Source organism: Caretta caretta, chromosome 7 (assembly GCF_965140235.1).
Source record: "Caretta caretta isolate rCarCar2 chromosome 7, rCarCar1.hap1, whole genome shotgun sequence".
NCBI lineage: Eukaryota > Metazoa > Chordata > Testudines > Cheloniidae > Caretta > Caretta caretta.
The window spans coordinates 53,119,799-53,142,917 of NC_134212.1; the positions used below are offsets into that span (position 1 = coordinate 53,119,799).

At 46.4% G+C, this 23,119-nt stretch overlaps 1 protein-coding gene across 4 annotated transcripts in view; it reads right to left on the reverse strand.

The window, feature by feature from the left end:
* PDLIM1 (PDZ and LIM domain 1) overlaps nt 1-22,696 on the reverse strand; it is an 89,275-nt gene extending 66,579 nt beyond the window's left edge. For 2 of the 4 annotated variants that reach the window (XM_048858278.2, XM_048858277.2), the window contains exon 1: nt 22,537-22,693. In XM_048858278.2, coding sequence (XP_048714235.1) covers nt 22,537-22,632 — 96 coding nt within the window. In that variant the 5' untranslated portion in view covers nt 22,633-22,693. Of the gene's footprint in view, nt 1-22,536 lie in introns of all 4 variants that reach the window. The other 2 variants (XM_048858276.2, XM_048858279.2) reach the window with 2 other exon arrangements.
* Between the last annotated feature and the right edge of the window lie 423 nt (nt 22,697-23,119).

Genomic DNA, 23,119 nt, shown 5'->3' on the forward strand with positions numbered 1-23,119 from the left:
TTGGGAAATTCAGATCTGGATCTAAACTTTGCAGCTTGGATGCATCACTAAGGAAACTGTGTTCTGAGCCTTGGGAGACAGGGACCTGGTATCCCTGACTCGGCCATCAGCTTGCTCTGTGACCTTGGGCCACTTTGTGCCTTTGTTTCCCCAGCTATAGAATGGGGATAGAGCCTGTTACTCCACTTGGAAAGGGCACTGAGGTCTACAGACATTTTCATTTTTTCTTATTATTCTCTGTAAATCAGATAATATTCAAAGTGGTTACGAAAAATAATGCACTAGCACTACCAGTGTGATACTGCCTTAGACTGAAGTAGGCAGTTGGCTCTTCCTCCCAGGACAAGCTCATTTCTAATAGCCACCCAACACTGCCTGCAGCTAAAAGCTTGAACCTAGAGAGTCTACAGGCAGCCAAAGGCATTGACACATAAGCCTGATGAACAAAGCCTGACAAATCACAACTCCATGGGGCTGAGCTAGTGGAGGCTGCAGAAAAACATATGTTGTGGTTGTGCTGCACTTGAGATATTGTGTTACCCTCAACTGCCTGCTTAGGGATGGTACAAGCTCACAGCCATTTTGGGGGCAAGGGGGCTGATGCAGACCCCGGCCCAAGCCTAACACACCTCACCTAAGCAGAGATTATCAGGGTGCCTAGTAAAGAGAAAAAAGCAAATTAGAAATAAAAGTCTTTAAAAACCCACTTCTGTCATTCTGTAAATAATGGTTTGCCCTGAAATGTAACCTTCACTAAATCCTTCACCTGACTGCTTCCAGCCTGCATCTTCTGTGCCTCATAGTGAACATGTCAGCACAAGAGGGGGAGGCTAGCAAAGGGGAACGCCAGCCCCTCCTTCCTGAATGATTAATGAATAGTAATAAAGTCTCCTCTTGTCCTGCTTGACTCAGCTGGCATGATCTGTCTCTGGCTCATCTCCCCGCTAATGCTGCCTTTGAAATTCTCCCTGTTACAGATTAGGTCTGTAAAGTGAAAATCCTTCCAAACTTGAAAGGAATTACATAGAGTTGCAGATAGGAAGATATACAGTTGCCTCATTTTTATTTCTGTCCCAGGCTTGTCCTCCAGGGAAGATGGGGAGAGATGTGCGCATGTGTGGGAAGGGGCATGGTTGAGGGGAAGCAAACTGAAAAGCACTCCCTCTAAACTGTGGCAATCAATCAGCGTCCAACCTGCAAGTCCCAGGGAAAGGGACATCCAAAACTCATTGGAGGCTAGCATACAGCTAGCCAATCAGAATTCAGGCAGCAAGCTTCTGGGAGCCAGAAAGCCAATGGACTAAGGGGTTCTCCTAACTTTTGAGGGGTTGCCAAATTATGGAACAGTCCCTGTCTCCCTACCCCCAAGCAGAATGTGAGAATATAGGGCCCTGCTCTAACTGTTTTGTCATTTATTGTGCTCCATTAGCTCATCTTAGACCAGACACAGCTCAGGCCACCTTCTGAGTAACCTGCCCTGAAAAGATACCCGGCCTCTGTGCCTTGACCACAGGGGACAGGCTGAGCATGAGACATTGACCCTGGAGGGGAAGAAGAGAGCAAGCAGTCACCTTGAAAAGTTCAGGTGACAGTCTTGCAGCTAGTCATGCCCTTTGAATCCCCTTCTGGCTGTGGGGGGGAAGAGGACCAGGGAAAAGGGGATTTGGAGAGAGGTTAAGAGGATGGGAGACTCCTAAACCTCACTGCTGGAGACACCCCTCTAGAACTGCCAACTTTCTAATCGCACAAAACCAAACACCCCTGCCCTGAGGCCCCTCCCCCAGGCCACACCCATGCCCCACCCCTTCTCTGAGGCCCCATCTCGCTTGCTCCATTCCCCCCTCCCTCCATTGCTCGTTATCCCCCACCCTCACTCATTTTCATCAGACTCTGGCTGGGGTGCGGGCTCTGGGGTGGGGCCGGGGATGAGGGGTTTAGGGTCTGAGAGGGGGCTCCAGCTTGGGTCAGTGGGTTATGGTGCGGGGGGAGGGGAGGGCTCTAGCTGGGGATGTGGGCTCTGGGATAGGGCCAGGGATGAGGGGTTTGGGGTGTGGAAGGTGGCTCAGGGCTGTGGTTGGGGTGTTGGAGAGGCTGTGGGGTCCCCGCAGCTAAAAGGCTAAAATAGTATACCTTGCACAGGAAAACAATACCGTAAAAATCCTGAGTTCATTTCGATGCTTTGCTATAGACACAGTAATCCCATATCTATAGGATAGTCAAGAAAGATATACACAGAGGAGAATAATTGAATTACACCCCCCTTCCTCCTCTATCTTTCCTTTCTTTCTCTTCTCCTGAGACTCTTCTCCTGACACTCTTCCCCAATCTTCAGCAACCTACATAAACCCCACCTAAAGAGGGTCTTGACCAGAGCCTGGAGATTTTCAAAGTGAGATCTTCCTGTTCTCTGCTCAGTGGAGGAGATCTCAGATTAAAGTCACCTAACTTTTAACAGCAATTTTTTGGTAAATTGGTATTGTCTTAGCTTCCCCTCTGTCAGCAGTGCATAAAACTTGGACACGTATGGAAACTCTACAAGTATTTATAACCAGAAAACAGAATTCTGTCTTGGGCCCCTGAAACTAGATCAGTGGAACCATCTAAAATGTGGTCCAGTTCATGTGGCTTACCCAGCCAACATGTGAACAGGGCTAAACAAACCATAACCCATAAGGCACAGGCTTGATCCTACACCTTCACTTGGCAAAATGACCGTTGAAATCAATGAGATATTTGCTTAAGTAACAACTGTCACACTGGGCCCTTTGTTTTAATGGTTCGGGTATCAGCGTGGACAGGAGGGAGTAGTCTGTTAGCTTCTCAGACTGAGTCAAATCACAGGCCATGCACACACTAGCAAGAGAGATTTTAGGCCCAAGCCTGCTGAAGTCACTGGGAGTTTGCCACTGGTTTGAATGACAGCAGAATCACTCCCCCGGTTCATATCTCCTCCTTCAGAGTAAGAATCAGGACTGAGACCAGGGTGACTTAATTGCTTTCATTATCAAGCTGGATATGGGAAGAGTGAGGGCTTGACTACCACACGGGAGTATCCAGCCTGGGGTCGAGTAATTGAATTTGCATTGCACAAATAAGTTGTTTTTGACTGGTCAGAAGTTGAGCAATCTGCTGCCTGTCTCCCCAATTCCCAGCCCTCTCTCTGAACAGCAGCACAAAACCCTCCCCCATTAAAAATTTGATCCCACCATCAGTCCACTGTAGCCACATCTCACAAATGAAAGTAAGTGCTGTCAACCTGTGCCAGCAAATCCGACCTTTGCTGCCTGAAACCACCATCAGCTATTTTCATAGAGTAGCTCTTGCCAATACTATATGACTCCCCTTACCTGTTGTCCCCAGCTACTTCCTCAATGTAGGTTTCAGAGTAGCAGCTGTGTTAGTCTGTATTCGCAAAAAGAAAAGGAGTACTAGTGGCACCTTAGAGACTAATGAAGTGAGCTGTAACTCACAAAAGCTTATGCTCAAATAAATTGGTTAGTCTCTAAGGTGCCACTAGTACTCCTTTTCTTTTTCCTCAATGTAGATACTTAAATATATCCATTTTTGCATCTGGCTCGTGTGAAGGACAAGTTACCCAACGAGACTGTGCTGGTGACATTTAATGAGGCTCCTACCTAAAGAGAACAGAATTGTGCTTTATGGCATAAAGGGGAAGCTCATTTCTCAGAATTACTGAGAGCACAGTGGTGCAATGGGGCTCCATCTAAAGCAAGAAACGTGGGAGGACCACCTATTCGATCCACTTATAGATTCATAGATACTAAGGTCAGAAGGGACCATTATGATCATCTAGTCCAACCTCCTGCACAACGCAGGCCACAGAATCTCACCCACCCACTCCTGCGAAAAACCTCTCACCTATGTCTGAGCTACTGAAGTCCTCAAATCGTGGTTTAAAGACTTCAAGGAGCAGAGAATCCTCCAGCAAGTGACCCGTGCCTCATGCTACAGAGGAAGGCAAAAAACCTCCAGGGCCTCTTCCAATCTGCCCTGGAGGAAAATTCCTTCCCAACCACAAATATGGTGACCAGCTAAACCCTGAGCATATGGGCAAGATTCACCAGCCAGATACTACAGAAAATTCTTTCCTGGGTTACTCACATCCCACCCCATCTGACATCCCATCACAGGCCATTAGGCCTATTTACCATGAATATTTAAAGATCAATTAATTACCAAAATCATGTTAATCCCATCATATCATCTCCTCCATAAACTTATCGAGTTTAATCTTAAAGCCAGATAGATCTTTTGCCTCCACTGCTTCCCTTGGAAGGCTATTCCAAAACTTCACTCCTCTGATGGTTAGAAACCTTCGTCTAATTTCAAGTCTAAACTTCCCAATGACTAGTTTATATCCATTTGTTCTTGTGTCCACACTGGTACTGAGCTTAAATAATTCCTCTCCCTCTCCGGTATTTATCCCTCTGATATATTTATAGAGAGCAATCATATCTCCCCTCAACCTTCTTTTAGTTAGGCTAAACAAGCCAAGCTCCTTGAGTCTCCTTTCATAAGGCAAGTTTTCCATTCCTTGGATCATCCTAGTAGCCCTTCTCTGTACCTGTTCCAGTTTGAATTCATCCTTCTTAAACATGGGAGACCAGAACTGCACAACTTTTATGAGTGAGCTGTAGCTCACGAAAGCTTATGCTCAAATAAATTTGTTAGTCTCTAAGGTGCCACAAGTACTCCTTTTCTTTATGAGAACAGTTAATGGCCAGGTGGAAGCCGCCTGGGTACTGGCTCATTTCCAGGAGACCACTGGGAGTGCTGGACCAAGAAGAGTTTTTGTCAGCTGGGATTTTTGGTAGGCGCAAATCCCTACTTACCCTGCCTTCACTGCTCCTTGCCACTAACCACCCCTTACCCTGAAGCCTGTGCCAGTGTCTGATTTGTCCATGACACCAGGAAAAACAGGGGAGGTGGGTCAAGCTGGGAAGTGAGGTGAGGAATTTGCCGAAACTGACACAGAGTTGGCACCTGTGCAAGTTTCATCAGGACCAGCAGGCAATGAGTCACATTGTAGGAGAACCATCCTGGGCCATGTCTATACCAGGCAAAAAATGGGATCCACCTTTCACCACTGGAGCAGCTCCACACAGGGCAGCAATGGGGGAAGTAGCAGGATAGACAGTGCTTGGGCATTTTTATTCCAAGCAGGATCTACTGATGCTGCAGTAATAGACACCTGGAGCCCCAACACACTACTGCCTCCATCATCGCTAAAAGACAAGTGGAGCCGCACCAGAGGCCACAAGGGGTGAATTACTGGGCCTGTTTTTGCCAGCATAAATACAGCAGTCTGATGCATTCAATTAGGAGAGAGGCAAAGGAATGGCAGTAGCCCCTAGCATGCTGGGTTGGCCATGAAAAGAGCTGAGGAGGCAGAATGCTCTTCAGCGTTCTATGGGCCGGATCACATTGGCTGCCTTGACAAATGCTGTACTGAAAGTGTGAAGAATGACATGGTGACTTAAGGAAAGGGATCCCTGGTGGGCGGTCATCCTTCATGCCCATTTCACTAGCCAACAGCAAGAAATTAACAAATGCGCCCAGGCTGATGCATAGCCAGTGGCCAAAAGGTTATTCTGCTCCAAGCTCATTTTGTAAAGTGATCCACATTTTGAAACAAAATTAAATGTTTCTTGCCAGCCCTGAAAACACCACACAGTGAGCGGTGCTGCCCAACAATGGACCCTTTCTTGTCTGCCAATTACTATCCATCTTATTTTATTTAAATGATTAAACAAACTAACATCTAAAACAAACTGAGGAGCCCTCCATTTATGCTGCAGAAACCTATCCAAACAGTGATCAACATTAGTTAGCATTTGATACAGCACCTTCCATCCCTAAGCACTTTGCAAACTAAGTACATAAGGCACCAGTGATAAAGTCACCAGTACAGTATACGGTATCAGCAAGCCGGTGCATGGAAAAGAGAGGAAATGCAGCAGATGCCTACTCTTCTGAAGGGTCAGGCATTCTCCAGTGTCTAGACAAATCTTTGTTTTTAAAACGTCTCATCCCAGATGTGAACTGACAGGTCTCATTCAAATATTGGGTTTTGCCATTTAGCCTCCCCCCGCACCATGGCCATCAAAAGCCCATGGGAGACAGGCCAGATGTTACCAAGACAGATTAAATTGGTCTTAAAGGAATGTGTGGGGCCAGAACTGGGCACCCAAAGGTCTATTCCCAGTTCCTCCCATGGAGTTGCTGTGGAACCTTGGGCAAATCATTTTACATATGAGGAAACAGATCCCAAAAGGTGAACTGAGGAAGATACCCTGCCCCCCCCCCAGCAGAGTTGGGGTTATTAGTGGAAGGCACTAGATTGACATCCTATACCTGCAAAGCGTTTTGTTCAGGTTTTAGAAGATAAAAGGAATGCAAGTTACCACTTCTCCGAGGCAGCTCTAACTTGCTTAACCAGCACTTCAACAGCACCTCATCAGGATCTCCCAGGCTTCAGCACTATTACTGCAGAGAGAAACTCATGCTTCCCACATCCCAGGTGGCTCTCAGGGACAAAAAGGGTTTTCTTCCACATCAAACATGCATGTCTCCCCTTCACTAATCACTCTCTCTTCTAGTACACATTTATCGTGCCAACTGTGAGTGAAAACCCCGAAGGTGTGTCCCCAACATGTTCACTTTCAACAGCAATGTCAAGGGAAGGGGAGAGATTTCTTGCCCTCATTTTGGCACGTAACAATTGAGCATTCTTTCTCCCACTGACCTAGAGCATATGAGATGTTACCAAGGGGAAAAGGATGCCCCTGTAAATACATTGGGTGGAATACATACAGAGGAAGTTCTTCCAATGACTCCAAAGCAGAACCCCTTGCCTACCCCAGCAACGACAACTGATCTCATGCAACACAACATCACAAGAAGAGACTGCGTCTTGAGCAGTTTCATCCTGTGGACCAGCCACCCCTCCCACAGATGGCTGTAATGTCCCGTTATACGAAATTAGAGACAGAACTAAACTCACTTTAATGTGAGGGGTACTGTTACAACCCCTTGATTTGTATCGGTGGTATTCATTTCATCCTCTTGAGTGCAGGATGCTCTCAGACACAAATGTGAGAAGCAGGAACACACCTCTCCACAGGAACAGTGGTCACCTGAGAAGCCCAACCCACACCACAACCCCCGCAGGTGGGAAGAGGGAGGGCCCTGGGATTCCTAGCATAGCGCTGTAGTGTCCCTGCGTCATGCTCAGAGGTTTCCCAAGGGGTTTTGGCTAATAGGTGTGTGATCAGTTGGAAGCCACTCCGGCTGCTGGAGAAGAGGAGGAGGAGGAGGAGATCTTTCCCTCACTGCTTCTTGCATCCTGGCCACTGCATATGGGGAGACAGTATCACATAGGTCCACTTTTAGTAGATTGCCTTGCAAGCATAACGAAAGCTTAGACTGCAGAAATTGCTGGCCTCTGTCCTACCACTCGCACAGGAAAGTTTTCCACTCCTCAGTGGCAAGAAGAACATCCAAGACCTCACACATGTATTCCTTAGACAAGCAATCCACTGACGTCACACTTGGGTATGGGTTACAGGCCCATGCCCCATTACTCTTCTATCCAAGCTTGTGCTAAGATACCTGAGACACATTATCGGTATTGAACAGCCCATCCCAGAAGCAGCTCCTCCCCCAACCTCACCCCCACCCCAAGGAATTTCAGTGCTGGCTTTCATCACTCCAGTCTCCAGATAGCATTAAAGCCTTCACAAGCTAACCTAAGAACTTTGGGATGATCAGAAGTCTGACTGCATTTAAACGATGTGACAGTTGTACTGTTCCTAACCTGAGTCAGCTGCTTAGTGATTAACTGTTTTAAATTAAATTTTAAATTAAATTTTAATTACCTGAATAGCTCTTTCTGCCCATGCAGACTACTGTAAAGCCACAAGATTCATTGCACCCCATTCTATGGAGTAACGCACATAACACAAAAACAATATTAGGAGTGGCTGAGAAGAGGGCCAGAATCCTGGAGGTGCAAGGGTAGCATAAAGCTACATTTGGCTTTCCCCTACCACTTCTTCCTGAGGATCCACCTCAGAATTGGGGCCCAGGAGTCCCTGTCATAAGAGACACTGAGCAGTCAGAGCTAGGCAGCACCGTGGAGGATCTACAGTTCTCAGTGTAGCTGGAACAATCCACCTCTCCCCACATTACACACACACAGCCTGAAGACAGCCAACCCAACCCAAAATCCTATTACACTAGCCACACCCACCGTTTCCTTGTTTCTGAGTGTAACTAGTTTCTGAGTGTAAAAACCCTCCTCATACCTAACCTAGACCTCTACTTAAATTTCATATCATGGCTGCAGGTTCTTCTTCCTGCACATGGAAAAGGTCCCAGCCCAGATTTTGGTGGGTATTTGCACATTGTGATACCAGAAGGTATTTTCACATTGTGATCAGGTCACCTCACAGGGAGCAGGGTGAATGTAGCACTAACCCCTGCAGGTTTGTTTCCATGCTTATTTGAGCTGAGCAGCTCAGCCACACAAAAAGGATGTTTTTTTTTCCAAATATGTCTTGTAACTAGCTTTTACTCACCCCCATTGAGCTGCTTTTCTCTTCCTGTTATCCAGCTGTTTACTAGGTATCGGGGCTAGATTCAGATCTGCTATAAGCAGGTGCAACTGCTCTGAAGTCAAGTGAGCAGCAGCTATTTACACCAACGATAATTTCACACTGTTTACATGGATTTTAATGGGACTATTTGTTCCATTGAGTTGGGTAAACAAGATTTGGCCCCAGGTCTGACTTTAAACAATAAAATCCAAGTTGTAACCCCTAAAAATTAACAGTTTACAGAAAAGATCTGAATGAACCACTTAGTGGGCTTGGAGGACTGTGTTTAAACTTTATACAGGTATCTGATTACAGAAAACTCAGACCTTATTTTGCTTTAAATCCTAGTCTCCCTATTGTTTTAAACTTAATTAATAGACTGTGTGTCAGACTGAATTCATTGCTCCTGAATTTCACTTCTCTTTCATTCAACAGTTGCTTAATTAACAATGCGCATAATTTACAATTGCATAGATCTTAATAGGTTTCAGAGTAGCAGCCATGTTAGTCTGTATTCGCAAAAAGAAAAGGAGCATTTGTGGCACCTTAGAGTTAGTCTCTAAGGTGCCACAAATAGATCTTAATACACACCTGAAACTGGGCTGCCACATGGCTGCTTTTTCATTCGGGAAAAAAGGATGGCACACCAACATGTATTCCTATAAATTCAACTGCTTTGGGGGATTTTCACAGACAGCTCCAAAGTTACGTGTAGATACATAGTGTGGAGAGATTTTTTTTGCTATGACTCATTGTAGAGCCAAATCCCCCTCTGCCTCTATTTTGTGTCAGTCAATCCTTTCTAAGATGAGCACAACCAATTGGCAGGGAACACCAAAAAATGAGATTCAAAACACAGGCTTGTGGAGCAATCCCACACAAATCTGTTCTTGGCATGATGAGCAGCTCCGTCAGGACGATCTGCATAAAATGGCAACATAAAGGAATAGAAGTCTACCTCTCCCATGTTAGGAGATGATTAAATGCAGTCTGTTACACATATGCACTTTACAGATAAAGTGGGTCTAACTGTACTTCTCCTTCATTCAACAGTTGCTTAATTCCCTTTCCCAGATCCACTAATCTCACAGGAGTTTAAACTAGGAACAAACCAGCCACAGAACAGCCAACAAAGCCATAAACCTGTAGCATGTCAATCAGCAGCATGGAGAGGATTTGTGATAAGATCCATCACAACAATCCACAGCACATCATTAGAAGAGTACAGTAAACAGGACTTGGCCCCATAATGTTACTCACGTGAGTAAATCAAGCAGGATTTGATCTACTATATATTACACATGTCCATACAAAATAGTTTATTTGTAATAAAAACTTGAAAAAATTCCCTTATTCCCCTCAAGCCCTACAACCTTAAGTTCTTTTGAAAATAAATCCATACTCAGCAGCGTCTGCGAGGCATCCCCTTTCAAAGGACAGTTACATTCACATGACAGTGTCAAAGAGAGTGCTTGAGAAATCCTCTTGCTCTGCTCCAACATCACAACAATGGTCCAGCTGATTTAGAATCATAGAAGATGAGGATTGGAAGAGTTCTCAGGAGGTCATCCAGTCCAACCCCCTGCTACTAGTAATACAGCCCAATATGCCGTTAGCCTTCTTGGCAACAAGGACACACTGTTGATGCATATCCAGCCTGATATAGTTGGGGACTGGTCCTACTTTGAGCAGAGGGCTGGAATAGATGACCTCCTGAGGTCCCTTTGAACTCTGATATTCTACGATTCTTGTCCACTGTAATCCCCAGGTCCTTTTCTGCAGAACTGCCGCTTAACCAGTCTCTAGCAGTGCAAGGGATTCTTCCATCCTAGGTGCAGGACTTGTTGAATCTCACCAAATTTCTTTTGGCCCAAACCTCCAATTTGTCTAGGTCACTCTGGACCCTATCCCTACCCTCCAGCATCTCTACCTCTCCCCACAGCATAGTGTCATCCACAAACTTGTTGAGGGTGCAAGCCATCCTATCATCCAGATCATTAATAAAGATCTGGAACAAAACCGGCTCCAGGAGAGACCCCTGGGACACTTTGCTTGATACTGGAAGCCAGCTAGACATCGAGCCGTTGATCACTATCCGTTGAGCCCGAAAATCTAGCCAGCTTTCTATCCACCTTATAGTCCATTCATCCAATCCATACTTTTTTAACTTGCTGGCAAGAATACTGTGGGAGACTGTATCAAAAGCTTTCATAAAGTCAAGGTATATCACATCCACTGCTTTCCCCATATCCACAAAGTCAGTTATCTCATCATAGAAGGCAATCAGGTTGGTCAGGCATGACTTGCCCTTGGTGAATCCATGTTGGCTGTTCCTGATCACCTTCCTCTCCTCCAAGTGCTTCAAAATGCATTCCTTTAGGACCTGCTCCATGATTTTTCCAGGGACTGAGGTGAGGCTGTCTGGTCTGTAGTTCCCCCGATTCTCCTTCCTCTCTTTTAAAAAGAATGGCACTTTATTTGCCTTTTCCCAATCATCCGGGACCTCCCCGGATCGCCACAAGTTTTCAAAGATAATGGCCAATTGCTCTGCAATCACATCAGCCAACTCACTAAGCACCTTTAGATGCACTGCATCCGGCCCTATGGACTTGTGTATGTCCAGTTTTTCTAAATAGTCCTTAATCTGTTCTTTCACCACTGAGGGCTGCTCACCTCCTCCCCATATTGTGCTGCCCAGTGCAGCAGTCTGGGAGTTGACCTTTTCTGTAAGGACCAAGGCAAAAAAAGCATTGAGTACTTCAGCTTTTTCCACATTATAGGTCACTCTGTTACCTCCCCCATTCAGTTAGGATTCTACACTTTCCCTGACCTTCTTCTTCTTCTTCCTAACATACCTGTAGAAACCCTTCTTGTTACCCTTCACATTCCTTGCTAGCTACAACTCCAATTGCGCTTTGGGCTTCCTGATTACACCCCTGCATGCTCGAGCAATATTTTTATACTCCTCCCTAGTCATCTGTCCAAGTTTCCACTTCTTATAAACTTCCTTTTTGTGTTTAAGCTCACCGAAGATTTCTCTGTTAAACCAAGCTGGTCATCTGCCATATTTGCTACTCTTTCCGCACATCGAGATGGTTTGTTCCTGTGTCCTTGATAAGGCTTCTTTAAAACACAACCTGCTCTCCTAAACTCCTTTTCCCCTCCGTTCCCTGAGGGAGTCGAAGTCTGCTTTTCTGAAGTCCAGAGTCCGTATTCTGCTGCTCTCCTTTCTTCCTTTTGTCTGGATCCTGAACTCGACCATCTCATGGTCACTTATGCCCAGGTTGCCACCCACTTCTACTTCCCCTACCAATTCTTCCCTTTTTATGAGCAGCAGGTCAATAGAAGCATGGCCTGTCAAGGTTCCTCCCCCACTCTGAACTCTAGGGTACAGATGTGTGGACCTGCATGAAAAACCTCCTAAGCTTATCTTTACCAGCTTAGGTCAAAACTTCCCCAAGGTACAAAATATTCCACCCGTTGTCCTTGGACTGGCCGCTACCACCACCAAACTAATACTGGTTACTGGGGAAGAGCTGTTTGGACGCGTCCTTCCCCCCAAAATACTTCCCAAAACCTTGCACCCCACTTCCCGGACAAGGTTTGGTAAAAAGCCTCACCAATTTGCCTAGGTGACTACAGACCCAGACCCTTGGATCTTAAGAACAATGAACAATCCTCCCAACACTTGCACCCCCCCTTTCCTGGGAAATGTTGGATAAAAAGCCTCACCAATTTGCATAGGTGACCACAGACCCAAACCCTTGGATCTGAGAACAATGAAAAAGCATTCAGTTTCTTACAAGAAGACTTTTAATAAAAAAAGAAGTAAATAGAAATAAAGAAATCCCCCCTGTGAAATCAGGACGGTAGATATCTTACAGGGTAATTAGATTAAAAACATAGAGAACCCCTCTAGGCAAAACCTTAAGTTACAAAAAAGATACACAGACAGAAATAGTTATTCTATTCAGCACAATTCTTTTCTCAGCCATTTAAAGAAATCATAATCTAACACATACCTAGCTAGATTACTTACTAAAAGTTCTAAGACTCCATTCCTGGTCTATCCCCGGTAAAGACCAGCATAAAGACAGACACAGACCCTTTGTTTCTCTCCCTCCTCCCAGCTTTTGAAAGTATCTTGTCTCCTCATTGGTCATTTTGGTCAGGTGCCAGCGAGGTTACCTTTAGCTTCTTAACCCTTTACAGGTGAGAGGAGCTTTCCCCTGGCCAGGAGGGATTTCAAAGGGGTTTACCCTTCCCTTTATATTTATGACATGGCCCCTAGTTGGTTCCTCCAGCACTTGCACCAAGAAGTTGTACCCAACACTCTCCAAAAACTTCCTGGATTGTCTGTGTACTGCTGTATTGCTCTCCCAGCAGATATCAGGGTGATTGAAGTCCCCCATGAGAACCAGGGCCTGTGATCTGGAAACTTCTGTTAGTTGTCAGAAGAAAGCCTCATCTCCCTCATTCTTCTGATCCAGTGGTCTATAGCAGACGCCCACCACGACATCATCTTTGTTGCTCTTGCCTCTAAACTTAACCCAAAAACTCTCAACAGGCTTTTCTCCAGTTTCATACTGGAGCTCTGAGCAACCATACTGCTCTCTTACATACAGTACAACTTCTTCAAGTTTAATCAATCTTGGCAGCAGGACAGGTTTGGGCTCAGAAGACATGTGACATGTTTGAGCTTGAAGCAGTTTCAAACATAAGTAAAACTGGGGCGGGGGGTGGGGGAGTGCTAAAAAGAGATTAGAGGAGCAGTGGAAATAACATAGACTCTCCTTTGTCTCTCATCTAAAATAAAATAAGTCATCAAAGCCATTGTGCTGGGGTCAGTGAAAGCTGCTCTTACCCAACATTCAGAAAAGGATGCTCTAGTGGGTCAGACACTGAACTCAAGAGCCTTGGACTCAGTTCCCAGCTCAGCCACAGACTTCTTTGGACCAGTCACTTAGTGACAGGAGGACTATCTGGCTACATAGACTCCCTCCTCAGGCCCTACGCTATCAGCACTCCTAGCTATCTTCGAGACACCATTGACTTCCTGAGGAAACTACAATCCATCGGTGATCTTCCTGAAAACACCCTCCTGGCCACTATGGATGTAGAAGCCCTCTACACCAACACTCCACACAAAGATGGACTACAAGCCGTCAGGAACACTATCCCCGATAATGTCACGGCTAACCTGGTGGCTGAACTTTGTCCTCACCCATAACTATTTCACATTTGGGGACAAGGTATACCTTCAAATCAGCGGCACTGCTATGGGTACCCGCATACCGCCACAGTATGCCAACATTTTTATGGCTGACTTAGGACAACGCTTCCTCAGCTCTCGTCCCCTAATGCCCCTACTCTACTTCGCTATATTGATGACATCTTCATCATCTGGACTCATGGAAAAGAAGCCTTTGAGGAATTCCACCATGATTTCAACAATTTCCATCCCACCATCAACCTCAGCCTGGACCAGTCCACACAAGAGATCCACTTCCTGAACACTACAGTGCTAATAAACGATGGTCACATAAACACCACCTTATACCAGAAACCTACTGACTGCTATTCCTACCTACATGCCTCCAGCTTTCACCCAGATCACACCACACGATCCATTGTCTACAGCCAAGCTCTACAATACAACCGCATTTGCTCCAACCCCTCAGATAGAAACAAACACCTACAAGATCTCTATCAAGCATTCTTACAACTACAATACCCATCTGTTGAAGTAAAGAAACAGACTGATAGAGCCAGAAGAACACGCAGAAGTCACCTACTACAGGACAGGCCCAACAAAGAAAATAACAGAACGCCACTAGCCGTCACCTTCAGCCCCCAACTAAAACCTCTCCAACGCATCATCAGGGATCTACAATCTATCCTGAAGGATGACCCAACACTCTCACAAATCTTGGGAGACAGGCCAGTCCTTGCCTACAGACAGCCCCACAACCTGAAGCAAATACTCACCAGCAACCACACACCACACAACAGAACCACTAACCCAGGAACCTATCCTTGCAACAAAGCCCGTTGCCAACTGTGTCCACATATCTATTCAGGGCACACCATCATAGGGGCTAATCGCATCAGCCACACTATCAGAGGCTCGTTCACCTGTACATCTACCAATGTGGTATATGCCATCATGTCCAGCAATGCCCCTCTGCCATGTACATTGGCCAAACTGCACAGTCTCTATGTAAAAGAATAAATGGACACAAATCAGATGTCAAGAATTATAACATTCAAAAACCAGTCAGAGAACACTTTAATCTCTCTGGTCACTCGATTACAGACCTAAAAGTGGCAATATAACAAAAAAACTTCAAAAACAGACTCCAACGAGAGACTGCTGAATTGGAATTAATTTGCAAACTGGACACCATTAAATTAGGCTTGAATAGAGACTGGGAGTGGATGGGTCATTACACAAAGTAAACTATTTCCCCACGTTTATTCCACCCCCGGCCCGTTCCTCACATGTTCTTGTCAACTACTGGAAATGGCCCACCTTGATTACCTCTACAAAAGGTTCCCCCCTCCCCTCCGCTGGTAATAGCTCACCTTACCTGATCACTCTTGTTACACTGTGTATGGTAACACCCATTGTTTCATGTCCTCTGTGTATATAAAACCCCCCTACTGTATTTTCCACTGCATACATCCAATGAAGTGAGCTGTAGCTCATGAAAGTTTATGCTTAAATAAATTTGTTAGTCGCTAAGGTGCCACAAGTACTCCTTTTCTTTTTTTTTAGTATACCCTATGCCTCTGCTTCCCAACTGCAAACCGGAGTTAACCCTGCCCTACCTCAAGGCATGTTGTTGTGAGGATAAATGCAGCTAATGAAGCATTCCAACACTGTACTTAGAGAGAATGGCAAGGCAAGAGGAAATTTGTGTCTTTAGGTCTGACCCTATGAGCATTCCACCTGGGTAATGCTCATGGAAGGCAACGGGAGTGCTATGCCCAGAGAGCTTCGCTCAAAAAGATGACCACAAAGGGGGGAAATGGAGTTACGCTAACAGAAAACCATCATGACTCAGCCCCCCCCAATGTCGGATGTATGTACAATCAAAAGAACAAAGGGCCCAGATCCTACTTATGGGGCGGTGGGGTCGAGTGGCTATCAGTGGAAGATTTTCTACTGAACTTAAGGGGAGAAAGCATGAGCCTAAAAGTCCTCATGTGCCTAAGTATAAACAAAAAAGAGAGAAAGCTTTATGACTTGAGGTCTTGGGGATGAATTTAAAACAGCAGAGATATGTGAGAAAACTGAACAGAGGGCTTCCAATGACCAGCATTTGTTTGACCAAAAGAAAAAATAAAACCCACAAGAGGGTTTTTCAGTCTACCCAGCGCTAGAAATCAGTCTTGCACACACGAGTCTGCATTTATTAATACCACTGTTAACCCACCCAGCTACAATACATTCATCAGCACTGACAAATGAGACTGATGAAGAGGAGTAAAAATCTAAAGTGGCAACTTAAACTTCTGCCTAAAATCTTTTTACCTCTGATTGTTGTAAGAAACACCCAAGATTACTATAAAATGGGGTAATGGTGCTTGCCTCCTTTGTAAAGCACTTTGAGCTGTACCAATGAAAAGGTCTAAGTAAGAGCTAGGTATTCATTAGTACTGCAAATGAAATAAATTAGAGAGAGAAAAAAAATCTGTACTTTATCTTTGTGCATTTGACAGCACTTTGTCCAAAGAAAATGATGAAACTGAAACAGTCAGTCAGATTTGTTTGTGTGAGTCTTTCAGACAACACTTTAAGGGGGACAAAAACGTTTTCAAAAAATAGGAAAAATGGGATTATAAAACCTCCCCAAAAAAGAGCAGGAAAGCTCAGGGGGAGTTAGCATGAATCAGAAGTTACAGTTCACATGCATCACAAGCTGTACTATCAGTTCACGTTCTGGAATGTTATTCACCCAGGGCTTATGCTAATTTTTAAACAATATGAATGCACAATACAGGAGATAATGCTTTTGGCAGCAGCAGGAGCCCAAGCAGTTCCACTGTGGTGCTGGCACAGTACTGGACGCTCCGTGGCTCCTGTGAGGCATCTTATTTACTCAGCTAGGGTTGGAAGTTTGAGCTCCTGGTCTTCAGATTGGCAGACAGCACAAAGTCATCAACACACTGCCCAGGCACGGTTCTGGGCAGGATTGTGGGAAAGTTTTAAAGATTGTGTGTAAAATAAACCCACCACTCTTGCTCTCTCACACACACACTCACATTATTTGGATTGTGAGCTTTTTGGGGCAGGGACCGTCTCATTGTTGACCAAGCTTGTGAGGCCTCCAGTTAACTTGATGGCATTTCTCCTCCTGTCTGCCAAGATGAACACTGCAGCTTACCATACTTCCAGGGTATGTTGGAGACATCAGAGGGCAGAACCCTACAGATTTGGGACACAATGGAAAGCCAAAAAGGGGAAGGGAGGGGGGACACACCCAGAGCTGTGGGACAAATGCTTAGCCAGCAGGGGGAGTCAGGGAGAGGCACGAGGAGGTTTCATTCCTTCCTCCCTCCTAGTGTGCTGTGGCATCAATGCCTGCTTCATGGTGGGGGAGGGGACAACAATGCATCAGCCCTTCCCTTCCAGTCCAGTGAGAAAGAAAGGTACATTTCACAGGGGAGGCACCAGAGAGAGACACAGAGCCCCTGGCATGGTGGGGAGGAGGGACTGGGGAGTGGAACAGGCCCCTTGTGATGTGGCAGAGGGGGGAATGGAGGGGAAGAACAAAGGACTTTGGCATGAGGGAGCAGCCCAGCAATACAGGGGGCTGGGGGTACACACAAGGAGCTTGTGGGGGAAGAGAGGGATGGAAGGACCTGCTGGTGTGTGCAAGGACCTCACCCTAGTTCTAGGTATATGCAGGTGCTCTAGACTAGAGAATGTAGGCTGAGAAACCATTGTGACTTAAACACCTAAAAATCTGGAGATCAATGAGTCTGTCAAAACTTTTCCTACACCAAATCCCCAGTATCCAGCCGGTTTCTCTAAAGGGGAGCTTAGAATGGGCACATGGAGAGGCTCTTAGCAGCTTTTGCAAAACAGAATATTCTTCATGCTGGGCAACATGGCCAGAGGGCAGCAGGAGGCTGATCCATGGGAGGATGATCAAAGCCTTATTCCCTGTGGACTGAGGAGAGGTTACTACAGGCTAATTAGAGCACCTGGCGCCAATTAAGGCCCAGCCAGAGACCTAATTAAAAAAACCCTGTTTCAGTCAGACAGGAGAAGGGAAAGTTTAGAGGAGTACTGCTGTTGAGGAGAGGATCAGAGTACCAGGGGAAGAGAAGCCCTGCTCAAGCAGAGCAGAAGGACTCCCCAGGAGCAGAGGACCAAGAGAAATCCTGCCCAAAGGCAGAGAGGGCAGGAAGCCCAAGAATAGGTGCTGGGGCTGAGACAGAGGTGCCTCTCCCCACTGTGCCACAGCCCTGGAGCTGGGGTAGTTAAGTGCGCAGTCCTTGGTGGCCTTCTGCATGGCCCCACAGGCATGCACCTTAGAGGGAACTTAGGCCCTGACCCATCACACGAAGGAAAAGTGCGGGACCCCACCATAATAGCGTCGACCATTTGCCACAATGTGTAAAAGCAGTGCTGGTAAATTTCTCTCTCAGTGCTGGAGAGCTACTGAAATGCTGCCCTTCGAGCAGACTGTAAAACCTAAAGTACAGCAGCATTAATGACAACTGGTTCTCTCAGTCTACAATCAAAGATTAGTTACTGACATTACAAAGGAGTTGGCACAGGAGATCTAAAATACTGGCAAGCAAGAGTCTCAGTCCGTGAGCCACTTAGAATTGCCAGTCTAATTTTCCTTTTAAGAACAAAGTTTTAATACATTTCTGCTATTGAAGATGCTTGTGTAATTGTTCAATAACCCAGTACCCAAAAGGCTAGCAACTCCAGTGGGTAATGCTACATGCCAGGCAGGGGAAGCGAGTCCTTGTGAAAAAGCTTTAATGAAATATTCCAAGGTGGCAAGAGAGACATGGAAGACAAATCTTTTAGTTATAGTACTGAACTGAAAGTGCAGAGTTCAGTTCCTGGCATTGCCACAGGCCTTCTGTGCAACTTAACCGATCAGTGCCTCGGTTTCCCCATTGTAAAAAGGGGATAATACTTCCTACTTCACAGGGAGCTGGAGCCACATTAATGTGTACATGGCTCTCAGATACTTTGGTGATAAGTGTAGCTCCATTGGTGATATCACTAGTGTAGACAGGACCCTGCCGATTTTACCACCATATTATCCAGCCCTGCACAGAGCAAGTCTTAAAATCACATCTTCCTCTGTCCCCTTCCTGCACCTCCCAAAATATCAACCGCTGGCTAGGAGATTTAGTTCTCTAACGCAAGTACATTTTCCAAGCCCTGAATGGTGGCATCATCAGGCTTCAGAATCAACAACCCACTCAGATGAAAAAAGGCAGATTGCTCTTCATGAAGAGCTTTTTTTTGTTAGTTGTTTTTTTGCATTTTCAGTAACATTTCCAGTTTTGGAAAGTGTTCACAACTTTACCTGAAAAGGAAAGTTATACTATGCCCCTTACAAATGATTAGCCATTTTCAATGCTACTCTTTTTATTTGGATCTTAAAACTTCTAAAAGTTATTTTCAGAAACAGACTAAAACAAAAGGTAGTTTGGCTCAGTGGCAGGTGTTCAACTAGGGCATCAAGCCAGATTTTCAAGGTTTTACATTATGCAATCCCTGCCTGTATCTCCTCCTCCATTTCCCCACTAATTACACCAGCCTGGATACATCTTCAACACAAACATTTTATACCTTTCCACACTGGCCAAACCTCCACCCCTGCACTTTACTCACACCGCTCGCAAGACCCACTTCTACTTCTCTGTTTTACAAGAAAATCAAGAACCAAAACCCCGAATACTACAACTTGAGCCACTGAGAGACATACATCTCTCAGCCTGTGGTTGTCCTGACCCCTATTTTCCCGGCCTGTGTCCTAGCCTCACTTCTCTAGCCAGCCCATGTTTAGGTCATGAACTCTTTGGGAACCACCTTTTTTTGGTGTGTGTGAAAGGATGTAGCAGGTATAACACTTGAGAGTGCTATAAAATAATCAATAGCTCACCTACATGTGTGCACGCACACTCTCCCACTAATTCGCCATCAGCCCTGAGAAGCCTATCACCAAGTCAGCCTACTTTGCTAAGTTTCAGAGTAACAGCCGTGTTAGTCTGTATTTGCAAAAAGAAAAGGAGTACTTGTGGCACCTTAGAGACTAACCAATTTATTTGAGCATAAGCTTTTGTGAGCTACAGCTCACTTCATCGGATGCATACTGTGGAAAGTATAGAAGATCTTTTTATACACACAAAACATGAAAAAATGGGTGTTTACCACTACAAAAGGTTTTCTCTCCCCCCACCCCACTCTCCTGCTGGTAATAGCTTATCTAAAGTGATCACTCTCCTTACAATGTGTATGATAATCCACACAAAGATGGACTACAAGCCGTCAAGAGCACTATCCCCGATAATGTCACGGCTAACCTGGTGGCTGAACTTTCTGACTTTGTCCTTACCCATAACTATTTTACATTTGGGGACAATGTATACCTTCAAATCAGCGGCACTGCTATGGGTACCCGCATGGCCCCACAGTATGCCAACATTTTTATGGCTGACTTAGGACAACGCTTCCTCAGCTCTCGTCCCCTAACGCCCCTACTCTACTTGCGCTATATTGATGACATCTTCATCATCTGGACTCATGGAAAAGAAGCCCTTGAGGAATTCCACCATAATTTCAACAATTTCCATCCCACCATCAACCTCAGCCTGGACCAGTCCACACAAGAGATCCACATCCTGGACACTACAGTGCTAATAAACGATGGTCACATAAACATCACCCTATACCGGAAACCTACTGACCACTATTCCTACCTACATGCCTCCAGCTTTCACCCTGACCACACCACACGATCCACTGTCTACAGCCAAGCTCTGCGATACAACCGCATTTGCTCCAACCCTTCAGACAGAGACAAACACCTACAAGATCTCTATCAAGCATTCTTACAACTACAATACCCACCTGCGGAAGTGAAGAAACAGATTGATAGAGCCAGAGGAGTACCCAGAAATCACCTACTACAGGACAGGCCTAACAAAGAAAATAACAGAACGCCACTAGCCGTCACCTTCAGCCCCCAACTAAAATCCCGCCAACGCATTATTAAGGATCTACAACCTATCCTGAAGGATGACCCAACACTCTCACAAATCTTGGGAGACAGGCCAGTCCTTGCCTACAGACAGCCCCACAACCTGAAGCAAATACTCATCAGCAACCACATACCACACAACAGAACCACTAACCCAGGAACCTGTCCTTGCAAGAAAGCCCGTTGCCAACTGTGCCCACATATCTCTTCAGGGGACACCATCACAGGGCCTAATAACATCAGCCACACTATCAGAGGCTTGTTCACCTGCACATCCACCAACGTGATGTATGCCATCATGTGCCAGCAATGCCTCTCTGCCATGTACATTGGTCAAACTGGACAGTCTCTACGTAAAAGAATAAATGGACACAAATCAGATGTCAAGAATTATAACATTCATAAACCAGTCGGAAAACACCATTCATAAACCAGTCGGAAAACACTTCAATCTCTCTGGTCACGCGATTACAGACATGAAAGTTGCGATATTACAACAAAAAAACTTCAAAACCAGATTCCAGGGAGAGACACTTGAATTGGAATTCATTTGCAAATTGGATACAATTAACTTAGGCTTGAATAGAGACTGGGAGTGGCTAAGTCATTACGCAAGGTTACCTATTTCCCCTTGTTTTTTCCTACCCCCCCCCCCCCCCCCAGACATTCTTGTTAAACCCTGGATTTGTGCTGGAAATGGCCCATCTTGATTATCATACACATTGTAAGGAGAGTGATCACTTTAGATAAGCTATTACCAGCAGGAGAGTGGGGTGGGGGGAGAGAAAATCTTTTGTCTATAAAAAGATCTTCTGTACTTTCCACAGTATGCATCCCATGAAGTGAGCTGTAGCTCACGAAAGTTTATGCTCAAATAAATTGGTTAGTCTCTAAGGTGCCACAAGTCCTCCTTTTCTTTTTACTTTGCTAAGTTTCCTTCATTGTTAGAGTAGATAATCAATGCATAAAAGGAAGGGAATTTAGCTCCCTCCTGCTAAAGGATTGTTGGAGTCAGACTTGACAACTCTGGTTTGGAGATAGCACAGGGGTGGATTCCAATAGCTCCAGGACAAATCTGGCATGTGAGAGAGGGGAACACATTCCCAGGTGGGCAAAGGAGCAGAACTCCCAGAGCCTTTTCCTGTGGAATTAGGGGCTTTCCAGTCATTGCAATAGGTGGGGTGGGGACTGGAGAGGTCTGCAGACCAGATTGTTGCCCAGATCTTTTCTCCCCCGGCAGCAGCCAGGGACCATTCCACGAACAATCCCAGAGCATGAAGCACCATACCCTGCAGCACCCCAACACCCCTGTCTGCACACACCCCCAAGTACCCACAGGGGCAGCCTTCCCGAGGCTCCCTCTCTGCAACAGCACCCCTCATACCTACAGCCCCCCCAACACCCCCTCTCTGCCCCAATCCTCCAAGTACCCACAGGGGCCCCTCTCTGCACTAGCCCCCCCACAGCACCAATCCCCCAAGTACAAGGGAAGCTCCCCGATGCCCCCTCTCTGCACCAGCCCCCAAACCCCTCTCTTGCACCACCCACCCGCACACCCACAGCCCCCCAATACCCCTCTCTGTACCTCACTCCGGGCAGCCCCCCCTGCCCCACCCCACACACCTGCCCCCTGCAGCCCAGTGACCGGGAGGGTGGCGGGCGGAGCGGGTCCCTACCCGGGAGATGGTGAGCGGCTGCTCGAAGTCCTTGCCCCCCACCAGGCGGAAGCCCCAGGGCCCCGGGCCCTGCAGGGCGACGCGGTGGCTGCTCATTCCGGCGGCGGCGGCGGCTGCTCCTGCTCGGGCCGAGTCGGGACTCTGCTCCACAGGAACCGGCCGCCCCGCCTCTGGGCGGGCTCACGCCCCGCCCGGCCCCCGGCGCCGGGGAGAAGGGCGCTGCCTGCTGCCGGGGGTGGCCCCAGCCGACCCCAGCCGGTGCCTGAGCACCATCGCTGGGCCAGCTGAGCGCTGAGAGCCCAGCCCGTGCTGCACAGCGCCGAGCACAGCTGGCCCGCCCCAGGCTGCGCTAAAGGCACCAGTCAGGTGGTCCCGAAATCATGAGATCTGAAAGGAATAATCATGGGTGGGCTTGGCCTGCTGGCTTTTGTCAGTCTTTAGATTTCACAGCTTAGAGCAATGACAGCTAGAAACTTTTGGTTTTTTTAATGGAAGCCGGAGCTGTAGCTTTAAGAGAGATGCCAAATATCAAAAGATTTGCAATGAGGGTTGGCCACATTTACTGTGTGGAGGTGCTAATACA